The 13,093-nt window shown below is 38.2% G+C and overlaps 1 protein-coding gene across 6 annotated transcripts in view; it reads left to right on the forward strand.

Annotated features, from left to right (window-relative positions):
• pou6f1 (POU class 6 homeobox 1) overlaps positions 1-13,085 on the forward strand; it is a 15,477-nt gene extending 2,392 nt beyond the window's left edge. For 3 of the 6 annotated variants that reach the window (XM_015385361.1, XM_015385369.1, XM_015385378.1), the window contains exons 3-11: positions 3,841-4,030; positions 4,153-4,289; positions 6,143-6,368; positions 6,491-6,747; positions 6,839-6,967; positions 7,898-8,131; positions 8,247-8,382; positions 8,465-8,633; positions 11,828-13,085. In XM_015385361.1, the coding sequence (XP_015240847.1) occupies positions 3,841-4,030; positions 4,153-4,289; positions 6,143-6,368; positions 6,491-6,747; positions 6,839-6,967; positions 7,898-8,131; positions 8,247-8,382; positions 8,465-8,633; positions 11,828-12,170 (1,821 nt within the window). In that variant the 3' untranslated portion in view covers positions 12,171-13,085. Of the gene's footprint in view, positions 1-1,324; positions 1,406-3,840; positions 4,031-4,152; positions 4,290-6,142; positions 6,369-6,490; positions 6,748-6,838; positions 6,968-7,897; positions 8,132-8,246; positions 8,383-8,464; positions 8,634-11,827 lie in introns of all 6 variants that reach the window. The other 3 variants (XM_015385396.1, XM_015385404.1, XM_015385386.1) reach the window with 2 other exon arrangements.
• Positions 13,086-13,093: the final 8 nt, after the last annotated feature.

The raw sequence follows: 13,093 nt of genomic DNA on the forward strand, positions 1-13,093 counted from the left end.
GTTAAGCTAATTTAACATGAGAAAAATGCATTCCAAAAAGTATTTGTTCTTTCATCCAAATCAGGGTTTTTACAATATCACATTATTAGTCTTTGCAATATCTTAATCGGAAAAAATACTTCTTGAATTTAAAATTCAGATATCATACTTCCACCCTTTATGCAGGTTATATGTGTTACTGGGCCTGTGACATGGTGTGTAACTGCCCTTTAGACACATGTTATGTACATTTTTAGTCTCTCAAATCTCTTTTAAAAATTCTGGGCTAATTGTAATTATGAGAAAGGCTGAGCAAGTGTCATTATATTGAAGCAAACTTTCCATGATATTGTGTAGCCCTATCTAAAGCAGTCCATGTTATCTTGGCTGCATGTTTAGACTCTTTGTCCTACTGAAGGGTGAACATCCTCTCCAGTCTCCTCAGGCAAAACTTCCCCCTTAGTCTCAAATCTAATGCGCCACTAAGGGTTTTTTTTTTCTTCCAGTTTCTCCCTATAAGTAGCTCCATCCTTATTCCCATCAAATCTAACTGGCTTCAGAGTTCTTTCTGAGAAAAATTCTCCCACAGCATGAAACTAACACCAAGAAGTTTCACTGTAGAGTTAGTCTGTGGAGTATTGCATGCAAATAGTGTTTTGCATACTGGCCAGAACGTTAACTTAAGCCTCATCTGCTCTGAGCACACTTTCTCTGTAAACTATATTGCTTGAGGCAAACTGCAAACTGGGTTTTGTGCAGAAACTGGTTTAACAGAATGATAAAGGGGCAGAATTAGAAAACAAGACATGACACTCCTCTTTTTTAATTTGTGGACAAAGATGACAGTTTTCTATGTAAGTTGCTCCCACATAAAATCCCAATAAAATATGTCCAAGTCTGTGGTTGTAATGAGAAAATATTGAATAAATATTTTATAATTATTAATATTAAATAATTTATTTATTTATTGGCTCATGTAACCCCGTAATGCTATACTTTGCCCTATGATAATAAAGTCACATCTATCTTCTCTGCAGCTGTTCATTGAGCCGTTTCTGCATGTTAATGCATAATAATAACTGCTTAACTGCTAACAGTCAGGCTTGTCATTAATTTGTTGTACATTTCCTCACCAATATTGCTCTGCGTAGACATAGCCATCAAGCCAAAGCAATGCTGTTAGCAGATGCGTAGGGCTGAGCTTAAGGACTGTATTGCTTGAGCTTCTTGTTGGCTGATGTTCTCTTCATCATATCAGCGCAATCATACGCCCTTTTAAGTCTGTTTTGTTTTTGTTTTGGGTCATCTTGTCCTAACATGTGCTCGGCTTCTCTGTCCTCCTTAGCCATTCACTGTCTGACAGCAGAAGTCTTTTTTCAGCCATTTAAATCCTGCACTTTGAAATTCCCCTGCCAGGGACAACCAGGTATGCCTTACCCTCTCTCCCTGCATTGTACATCCTGCATCCTGTCTTCCAACCGCCTTGCTGCCTCTGCTTTTATTATTTCACTCCATGAATCATCAGCTATAAATCAGCACTGGGTTTAGATGATGCAGGTAGAGGTGAATAATGGATGTTGGCACACTTACACTGTCTTGCAAAAGTATTCATACTACTTCCCCTTTTCTAATATTTAGTTCCAGGTGCAAACTTAAATGTGTGTTATTGAGATTTTATTTGATACACCAACAAAAAGTGGAAATCAATAAAAAAGTGGAACAAAAAATGCATGTTTTATTTGAAAAAAATGTAACCCTCTATTTGTATTAAATCTGAATTCTGTGAAAATACAGCTGTTCTGAAATAGTCACCAGAGATTTTTTTTAATGTAAAATTAGTGAACAAAGAGCATCACAGTGGCCAAGGGACACATCGGTTTTGATCAAATTAAAGGGGCCCAGTGACGGACCATGCCTACAAAACCGCCCCCACAAATTAAAAGAATATAAGAATATAAAAGAATATAAGGCAAGCTTTCACCCTGATAGTGTTTACTTAGTCCTTATTGGGAATTATATTTGATTTTCTTTTAGTACAGCAGACTTATGGAGTAAATTTTTTTTAATTATTGTTGGAATCAAATGACATGTTTTGCAACTGGAAATTTGAAAATCACACTTTATAAATTTAAATTAAATAAATTGAAATTTGAAAATTATGCAATCCAGAAATAAAACTTAAAGAAATGTTTTGATCCAAAGAAAGGCTTGGGGAATAACTTTGCTGTTTTCTCAGATGTTTTTTTTTTTTCTTTTTTAAAAGTATTTTCATATTTTTTTCTTCAATTTTTTATTCGATTTTAAGTTTTCTTTTATATCTGTTTTTCATATTGAGTTTTTAACTCAATCTGAAACTTAATTTTAACTTGCATTCTTTCAAATTGAGTTTTCCAGATCATATTTTCTTCGATTCTGGGGGTGGGCTTTCATGTGGAGTAAGGATTAAAGACACATTTCTATTGTTCTGCAGCAACATTGTATTGCTCCATGTGTGACCAATACAATTTCAGTTTTTGTATTGGACCTGATGTGAAGAGAACGTGATCTTTAAAAAGCAATTTGAAAAAAAAAAATGCAATCTGAAAAAACGGGTATTTGACTTTTATTTTCAAAAATAAAAAATCTGAAAAAAAAACATTGAAATAGAATAAAAAATATATATATTTTAAAATATAAAATCTTAAAAATTTTTTCTTAAAAATGAAATGTGAAAATTTCCACTTACAAAACACATTCTTTCCATTCAATATTAATGGAACACAATTCACTCCATACAGAGGCATCCGCAAACAAACATTGTTTTACAGCATCGCCATCTGCTGGCAGTACTCAGTCTCGCATCCTTCAACTTAGGTTCTGCAGCTACAGTCGACATCTGCGTTGTTGTTGTAATGAAAGCCCCACTCATGAGTTATCCCTCCTGGCATCCAGTGTTTCTTTACATTTTCATACTTGGTCTTTTACTTTCCCTGTTTTTATTTTTTCCCCCCTCCCTTGAGTCCTACTAACTCACACAAACAAATTGCTTTTTTTATTTACTCACTTTGTGCATGTGCAATATCATAAATCAGGTCGCATGATCTTGTTATCGTAAATTTAAACAAAAGCGCTTTGTTTATTAATATGAAGAACAAAAAAGAAACCATTATAAGCCACTGGGGTGCGATAACTTTATCGAAAAGCCTTTATATGGAACCAGAGAGAGCTGCTGGTGTTGAAATTCATAAAGTCATAGTATGTGGCTAAGCCCCTTTTAAAGTTTTAGGTATATGTCACAACTGTAAACCAAACAAGAAATGTTAAGTTAACAGGTCAGGCAAATGGGAGAAAAACCATTAGTTGATTGAAAACTAACAATGCTTCTATTTTTGGAAACCTCATCCTCACATTCCTCACATTGCTACAGGGAGCTTTTCTCCTCTAGGAACAGATAAATTGGTCATTTGATGTGAGTGTGGGTGAAAACAAACAGAACAATCAGAAAACATGTGAGATGTTGCAAACAAAGCATCATTTTATTAAGAAGACCTTGAGTGTGCACCTAGAAGTGCACCTGATCAAAATATACTCCTGTGCAAGAATGGCCTAGTCAAAGTCCAGATCTAAATTGTATAGAAAATCTAAGACAAGAGTGGAACTAGCAAAATGAATGCTGATTCTAGAGAGCACCGACCTAGTTGGTAAAAAACCTAAATGATGTTTAAGATGTATAAATATTTTTGCAAGAATCTGTGTATGATTTCTTTACATTTAATAAGTTTGCTAATTAAAGTGATTCATTGTGTTTTACAAATGCTCAAAACTATTTGGTTGTCCTTGTACCAACCTGATCAGCCCCTTTTCTGCTCCTGAACACTGCAGGTTATCGTCATGTCTGGTCATGAGACTATTCGTGTTCTAGAAGTCGAGGTTGACGCAGCTCCCCCACCATCTGCACCTGATGGGGGGAGTGAGGCTAAATCTGAGGAGGCTATGGCTCAGTGTGCAGAGACAGCTGAGGCCACCAGCACCCAGAGAAGCCCCACGGTGTCCCACTGCAGCGGGGAAGCAGGTAAATCACGGTAACACCATTGGGTGACGGATAACAGCCAAGTCATTTCTCAAACTTGAAAGAAACATGTTGTGGTGAAATGTTAATGACAATTCAAACATCTGCTGGCTGCTATCGTGCAGTGATTGCTGAGCAGCATGTGGCGTCCGGTGATTCCTCGGCCCCTGTTGTCCAAACGGTGAATCCTGCTGTTTCCCTCGGCGTGTCCCTAGCCCAGCCGCAGGCCGCCATGCCTGTTACAGTACAAGGATGTCCACAGGTACTAATTGTGACAACAGAGACCTGCACTGCAGAAGCTGAAATAAAACTGTCAATTTCTCTTGAAATTAGTGTATTGTATTTTCTTTGATTTGAACAGATAGGTTAAACCGTTTACCAGTGGAATAAGATGGTTTACGTTTAAAATAAAATAAAAGTGCTTAATATCTGATGGTATTTAATGTCCAAAATGCTAATTCAATACACCTATTTTAAGAAATTTTGACTTATTTTTACAGTTTTTAGAGTGTGGAAAATTTCATTTTTTATTTATGCAAGGTTTCTGCCTTTGAAATCATAGGAAGGACTTTCAGTCACAAAGGTCACATAACAGCTGTAGACAGAGAAAAATCCTCAGTTTTTTTAAATATATCACATCCCCATGATCTAGAGACTTTACTGTTTCAAAATATCATCCGTTTTAAATTTAAAGGTGTTATGCAATTAAATGAGGTTGTGATGTTCTTATTTAATCAAATAACTTTTGGACTCTCATGATCTGTGAACATGCACACAACCAACCAACCAGTTGTGTGCTTCAGCAACAAATAAAAGTGTGATTATAGCACATATCACAGTCAAACTGTTAACTCTTCACACATATGTAATAAATTCACCAAAATTTACATATGAAATATTCAACTTTATCTAGAAAAATATTCAACTCCTAGTCCAGCATTTCAATAAAAGAAAAACAAACTCTTGACTAAACAAACTGAACTCAAACTAATTAGCTAATAAGTGCAAATAAGAAAATAAATGAAAATGGGTGAAAAACAATAAAAAGATCAATAAAATGATGCATTGATATCACATTTAGCATGGATTTTATTTTTTAGAACCTAAATTTACCTTGAATGTTTGGAATGAAGTTTGGAATGAGCTTAGATTGACTTAAATTGATTTAGGGTAACTGTAATGCTTTCAAAACCAACATTTAACAACGCAAAGATGAGAGGAAAGTAATATTTTATTAAATGACGTTTGATAGTTGGCAGGCTTGTGAAGAACTTGGTTGACTGCATTGTGTCAACTACAAATGGGATTATTTTTATGGATTGCTGTGAGAATTTTCCAACAGGTAAAAAAATCTGGATTTCTCTCTCAATTTGTGCCACGTTAACCAATATCAGGGACTGGATGTGTGGTGAAGAAGTTCAGCCGAAACAAGAATTTCTTTCAGTTAAAATCTCCCTAGAACTTCTAGATCCGAGGCAAACAAACCGTTGCTGGAGTCAGTCCTCCAGCTGCTGCTCCGGGAGCAGGTAGTGGTAATGGCTGAGCTAGGAGTGGATTTTGTGGACAGTGTTTGGCTCTCATTTTCACATTCAATGCAGCAGGAACCACCTCTTCTCATTTGATGATGCAGTGAAGCAAGCTTGGCTGGGCAGTGTCTGCAGAGTCCTCTTGGCTAGTTTTTGTGAGAGAGAGAGAGGTGGAATATCATGCCACCGACACCATGTGCGAAATTTCTCACATCCACATTCAGTGTAAACACACCTTTAGGATGAGTTAGCGCCATAGAATGCAAGTCCTAACCCAAAATCAAAGTTTAACTTTTGAGATTTTCCTCTGGAAGTTTGGTCAATGTTTCTCATAAACCGGTAACTAGTATTAGAGCTGTTCTTGCTGTAAAGTCTGCATTATATTAAACACCGTGGAATAAAAATGGAATGAACATGAGAAACTAAATCAAAGTTGTATTAAAATATAACATAGACGTTACTATTTGCATTAACGATAGTTCCCATTTTAAACAAATCAGTAAACAAAGAGGTTTTGCACCAGTCAAAGTCATTATGTTACACCCAAAGGTAATTGAGCTTTCTGCCCCTCTGTTTTCTTTAACCCCAGGTTCTGACACAGGAGAGTCTGGCAGCTCTGATGACTGGCATGATGGCTCAGACGGGGTCACTGGGTCAGCCTCTGCTTATCCCCCTCAACATGGCCGGGTCCATCGCCAGCCAAGGCGGCTTGGCTGTTCTCACTCTGCCAACCACCAATGTTGCCACTCTCCCTGGCTTCACAGGAGCTAACCCAGCAGGAAACCTCCTCAAACTACCTTTTGCTGGGCTACAAGGTAAAATATGTGTTTGCCAGTTTGTTTTCCCTCTATCATCCAGATAAATGTCTACATTAGGTCTTTTAGGAGATTTATTTCCTTCCACCAAAGCATTATCTAATGGTTACATTTTTTTTTAGCTGCAACAGTTTTGAACTCGGTCCAGCCCCAGCTGCAAGCCAATACACAGCTGTTCCAACCTCAGGCAGCATCTATCCAGGCGGTGCAGGCGGCCGTGCAGCAGGTGTCGCCTCAGCAAACACGGGTCAACAATACACAGGTCACTTCTGCTCAGTCGATGCCTGTCCAGGCGACCTCTGTTGCCAACACCATCTCTCAACCCAGTATATCTGTGGCAGCACTTCAGACAGCAGGACTGTCCATCAACCCGGCAATTGTAAGCCTCCAAGAGTCTTCCTCTGCTCACGTTTCCAAGCTTCCATGTTCTCCTGTCGTCCTAACCTTTGACTTTTATTTTACCCTCTTAGATCAGTGCTGCGTCTTTGGGGGCACAGCCTCAGTTCTTCAGTTCTCTCACATCAACCCCCATCATCAACAGCACAGTGCCCAGTATGGCTGGCATCACCAGCCAGATCATCACAAATGCCCAGGGCCAGGTAGGCTCTATTTACACTGTGATATAAGATTCAGTTCGGTTCAGTGCATTAATCATGTGCACCTTTCGCCCTCCTTATATTCACCCATTCTAAACTGGATCATTACTTTTAAAGGTTACATAATGCACAGTGTATTTAAAAACATGAATGCCTTGTTGATACTTGATATTAGCCTTAATTATTAAGTCTTCAACTGCTTTTCACATTTAGAAAAAATTGAAAATAGGTCATAGGTATTGGGTATTGCAGGCTAAAAAAGAACAAAAAAGTGACTTCCCATTCCTAGGGGGTGGACCTTTTCTTCCGGTTCGGTTTGCATGTTTTCTAATCCGAAACAAGTTTTTGTTTGGTATGCTCTATAAAGCCTCAAGCTCAGCGCAATTTCTGAAATTTTGAATTGAAAAAGCTTCTTGGATGGGAAGTGAAAAGTCTTCAAACTTGGAAACACAGTGTTGTGGATTTTTTTTTTTTTTTTACTGTTTTCTGGATGACAGAATCTTCATCAGCATTTAGAGAAACATAACAATGAGTAGTGTCTCTTATTCCATGGCCAATATTTCCAACCTCCTTGCTTTTATTTGACACTGATTGTTTTTTGTCATTTGTTTTATCATCTATAGCTAAAAGCTGTATTAAGAGTTGTATTTGTTTTTGTGAACTTTTGACTTTTCTAAGGTAATTATGCTGATTTATTACATTTTTCTGCACCACAATTAATTGGTCAAATACCAAATTTTATTGCATCATCAATGTCAGTACCCCAAAAGGCTGAACTGGAGTATCTATAGTTGGCCATTATATTTCCCACCATGTCATTCATGCCTGTTGGTCATATTTGATAAATCTCCATGAAAAATGTCCCCACCTAAGTTAGATATAGCAGGTCATTATTATGAGGTATAAAGGATGTTTTCTTTGGACATTTTGCAGGTTATAGGAACCCTCCCACTGCTAGTGAACCCAGCCTCTCTGGCTGGAGGGGCCGCTGCCTCCACTCTGCCCCTGCAGGGTCTCCAGTTGCAGACCATCGCGCCACAGCTGCTTCTCAACACCCAGGGCCAAATTATTGCAACTGTTGGAAACGGACCTGCTGCTGTTGCTACTTCTGCTGCAGTCCTGCCTAAAACTACAGCCCCTCCTACAATAAACAGACCAAACACACAGGTAGAAGCATCAATCATGATTTACACCCAAAAACAACACATCCAAACAATTTACTGGTTCTATTTATTGTAAAATGATCTGGGATTTGTAACTGGTGCTGTTTGGACTCTCCTAGGCTTCAGTAACAAGTGTAACTCAGTCGCCTGTTGTCATTGCACCGCAGCCGTCCGCACTGAAGACCTCGACCACACTCTCTTCAGCAGCACCCATCCCCTCTGGCGACATGGCCAAAGTGGGGCAGCTTGTCAATAGTATGTACACCTGCTTTTCCTCTCCTTGCAGAGGTTTTCTCCAAAGCAGCTAGATTTTTTTAACCAGACTTTTAATCTGCAGAGCCTCAGCAGGCAGTCAGCAGCGAGGAAGGAATTAATTTGGAGGAAATCCGAGAGTTTGCCAAGAACTTTAAAATCCGCCGGCTGTCACTGGGCCTCACTCAGACACAAGTAGGGCAGGCTCTTACTGCAACGGAGGGTCCAGCATACAGCCAGTCTGCCATTTGCAGGTAACTGTTCTTTTTCCCATCATTCCTTTCTTTCGAAAGTGAGAGGAAAAGAAAATTTTGCAATAAAAATCAGAACGGTATTGTGATAAACAACTTTTATTTTGATTCCTCAAATAAATTCAGAGCAGAAACGCCCTCAGATACCCACTACGGTATGTACAATATATACATGTATAAGATCTTTGTAGAAAGTTAAATGTGCTGACAAAAAAATTACTCAAAAATTATCAATTGATATCAAACTCTTATTACACTGTCACAAGTACAAAGCAACAAAATGTAGTTTACATCTATCCAGAAGTGCTATACAGGATATAAATATTCTTTTAATCATGTTGTAGCTAAAAAAAAAAAAAAAAAGTTACATCTGCTCATTTTAGGGTACATTATTTCATTGTATATTTTGGCTCCTCAATATAATTCAATTCCGATCATGCATTCAGAATGGTAAATAATCTAAACACTGTCAATATTTGGTGGAGGTTTGTGGAGCCAAATGCAAATACAGAGAGGCAGAGGTGAGTTTCTTGCAGATTTAATGAAGGGTTAACAGAACACTGAGCAGAATTTCAAAAATCAAACATGAAAACAAAGAAAAACAAACCAGAAGCCAATGAGACATCTGGGGGAAACAATAATGAGGAGGAAGAATCAGTGAGACGGAGTTGGAGGAAGTTAGACAAGGAACCAGCACCGAGGAACTGCATAAGATGTGTATTTTATGGGAGACTGAAAGAAAGAGAGGACTAACGAGCAGATTGGGAACAGGTGTGAGCAGAGCAAACAGGAAAGGAACTAGGGAAAAGGAGAACACAAGAGGGCAGCAGAGGGCAACAAATAAAAACCTGAAAACTGAAAAATAACCAGAGAACACAACAAAATAAGAATTTAACCACTAAAACTAGAAAACATGGAGCAAAATAAAACTGAACACTCAAAAGAAAACATAACAGAACCAGAACTGTGACAAAAACCAGCTGATTGGATTTAGTCATTGACCCCACTGGCAGAAATCCTCAGCTCAAGTAAGATTTCCGAAAGAATTAATAACTTAAAGTTTAATATATCTGTCATATAATTGTTCTAAAAACAACTTTGGTGAATTACAATATATATATATATATATATGCCTATTTAAAATAAGTAGAGGCAGCTATAACTTTTAAATTCATTTTTAATCTTTAGTATTGATATTTTGTACAATCATTATGGCATTAAATTATTTGACTAAATATTTCAAAGGACTTTTAAATTGGAGTCATCCAGTATTACATTGAAGAACTAAGCATTTGAACACCCTGCTATTTGCATGTTCGCGCACTTAGAAATCATAGAGGTGTCTGAAATTGTCATCGTAGGTGCATGTCTATTTTGAGACACAATCTTAAAAGAACAAAATCTAAAATCACAATGTATGAATTTTTTTATTATTTATTTTTATGATACAGCTGCAAATAAGTGTTCGAACAACTGAGTAAATCAATGTTATTACTTGGTCCAGTAGCCTTTATTTGCGAGTACTGAGGTCAAACGTTTTTCTGTAGTTTTTCACCAGGTTTACACACACAGCAGGAGTGATTTTGGCCCACTCCTCCACACAGATCTTCTCTAGATCAGTCAGCTTTCTGGGCAGTCCCTGAGAGACACAGTTTGAGCTCCATCCAAAGATTCTCTATTGGGTTTAGGTCTGGAGACCAGAGCCTTGATATGCTTCTTCCAGAGCCATTCCGTGGTTATCCTGACTGTGTGCTGCAGGTCATTGCCATGTTGGAAGACCCAGCCTCCACCCAACTTCAATACTCTAACTGAGGGAAGGAGGTTGTTCCCCAAAATCTCACAATACATGGCCCCAGTCATCCTCTCCTTAATACAGTGCAGCTGTCCTTTCCCATGTGCAGAAAAACACCCCAAAGCATGTTGCTACCACCTCCATGCTTCACAGTACAGATAGTGTTCTTGGGATGGTACTCATCATTCTTAATCCCCCAAACACGGTTAGTGGAATTATGTCTCATCTGACCACATGACTTTCTCCCATGATTCCTCTGGATCATCAAAATGGTCACTGGCAAACTTAAGGCGGGCCTTGAAATGTTCTAGTTTAAGCAGGGGAACCTTCCGTGCCATGCATGACCATGAAGTCTTAGTGTATTACCAACAGTAACCTTGGAAACAGCTCTTTTCAGGTCATTGATCAGCTCCTCCTGTGTAGTTCTGGGCTGATTTCTCACCTTTCTTAGGATCATTGAGACCCCACGAGGTGAGAGGTTTGCATGGAGCCCCAGTCAAAGGAAGATTGACAGTCATGTTCAGCTTCTTCCATTTTGTAATGATTGCTCCAACAATGGACCTTTTTTTCACCAAGCTGCTCTGCAATTTCTCCATAGCCCTTTTAAGCATTGTGGAGGTGTACATTTTTGTCTCTAGTGTTTTTGGACAGCTCTTGACAGGTGTCTTTATGCAGCTAACGACCTCAAACAGGTGCATCTAATTTAGGACGATAAATGGAGTGGAGGTGGACATTTTGAAGGAAGACTAACAGGTCTTTGAGGGTCAGAATTCTAGCTCAAATTAGTCTGTTTATTTATGAATCAAAATAGTAATTTTTGGTGTCAGCGCTCGAGTATGTTGAAGGTATATTTCTCAAACCACTAAATATGATATCCATTTGGAATTTATTTTTAATCTGGCATAAATGACCCTCCGCTGCTGTCTAGAGCTTTCCTTAGAGCTGGTCTTCTCCAAATCAATCATTTGTGTGAAGCTTTGAGCTTCACACAAATGACAATCCTACATACCAGAAAAAATGGAAACCACATTAGCTGCTAAAATGCCGTGTTTAAATAATCATAGTGTTCAAAATCAACCAGATTTACGTCCAGCAACGTGTTCCTGCATCCAGTATTTAGATTCCCCACAGTAAGCACTGCTGATGTTATTATTAGCAGGATTTTTTTCATGCAAACAGAGTTTAGGGTGCATTATAATATTATATATATTTTTTGCTAGCGCTGCTAACATCTGAGTAATGTGCTTCCATGTGCAACGACTGCAAAAATGTTTTATTAGTAAAATTGATCCCCAATTTCTGAAAAGTCATATCCGGCAATAAACTTAAACTTAAATTTAGGTTCAAAGCTCATTCATTATATGGTGTTGATTGATGAAGACATAAACTCTCCTTCTGGCTGCAGGTTTGAAAAGCTCGACATCACCCCCAAGAGTGCTCAGAAACTAAAGCCAGTGTTGGAGAAGTGGCTGGCTGAAGCTGAGCACTGGAACCTGAAGGGCCCACAGAACCTCATGGAGTTTGTCGGCGGCGAACCTTCCAAAAAGCGCAAACGGCGCACTAGTTTCACGCCTCAGGCCATCGAGGTTCTTAACTCCTACTTTGAAAAGAATTCCCTGCCCACAGGCCAGGAGATCACAGAGATCGCCAGAGAACTCAATTATGACAGAGAGGTGGTGCGGGTGTGGTTCTGCAACAGACGACAGACGCTGAAAAACACCAGCAAGATCAACGTCTTCCAGGTTTAGAGATTACCTCATTCTCATCCCCGCTGGAATAGGAGGAAAAAAAAAAAGTTTTTTAAAAATGAAAATCAAGAGCATTGTAAAGATGTGTACAAAAAAACGAGTTAGAACTATGTTCTAAGGTGGTGTATTTGAGCACCAATACGGTGTGGTCCATACTCAGCTTTTCTGCATGGTCCTCTTATCTCACAGCTATGATAACTTGCCATATTTAAGATACTTGATCAACCATTTATTGGTTTTAAAGAGGTGTTTTTTATAAGCTAACCTTTCTCATTCATTTTAAGTGTTTGTGGATGAAATCTTAACAGTATTTACTATTCTGTATATTATTCTATCATTGGCATCTTTTACATTTTTTTTCCCAAGACTGAAAGTTCATCAGACTCTGAAAAGGCAATAACCTTTTGTTTTTACTGTATCTCTACTTTAGTTCTGCCCAACGCTTTGGGACAATCATCCCTTTGGTAGATAATCAAAAAGATGAGATCAAAATCTCTCTCATTTTGGCCTCCATGTTTAGTTCAAGCCTTCTCAGCGTCAAGACAGAACATCTGATTTGACGCCGCAGGCAGGATCGGTTCCTAGGAAACTAAAAGTAAATGCATCATAGCAAAATGAGTGGCTTTGCCAATTATGACACGTGATGTGTGAAAACGTCAATTTGCTGAATGTTAGGTTTTATGCATACATAATTTATTTGTTTTTTTGGATCTGTTTTTCATAATATAAGATAATATGTTGAGTAAAATTTTAAAGTCGACAACAGATTTATTGGCACCCTTGGTAAGGATGTGTAAAAAGCCCAGTCTAGGTTAATGTGAAACAGAAAAATGTATTAAATTAAAAGAATATAGACCACGTTTAGCTGTAATTGAGCTCATGCAATGGCTGGTGGAGTAAATAATAGAATCCTTGTGGTAAAA

Source organism: Cyprinodon variegatus, unplaced genomic scaffold (genome assembly GCF_000732505.1).
Source record: "Cyprinodon variegatus isolate N-32 unplaced genomic scaffold, C_variegatus-1.0 Scaffold16, whole genome shotgun sequence".
Classification (NCBI taxonomy): domain Eukaryota; kingdom Metazoa; phylum Chordata; class Actinopteri; order Cyprinodontiformes; family Cyprinodontidae; genus Cyprinodon; species Cyprinodon variegatus.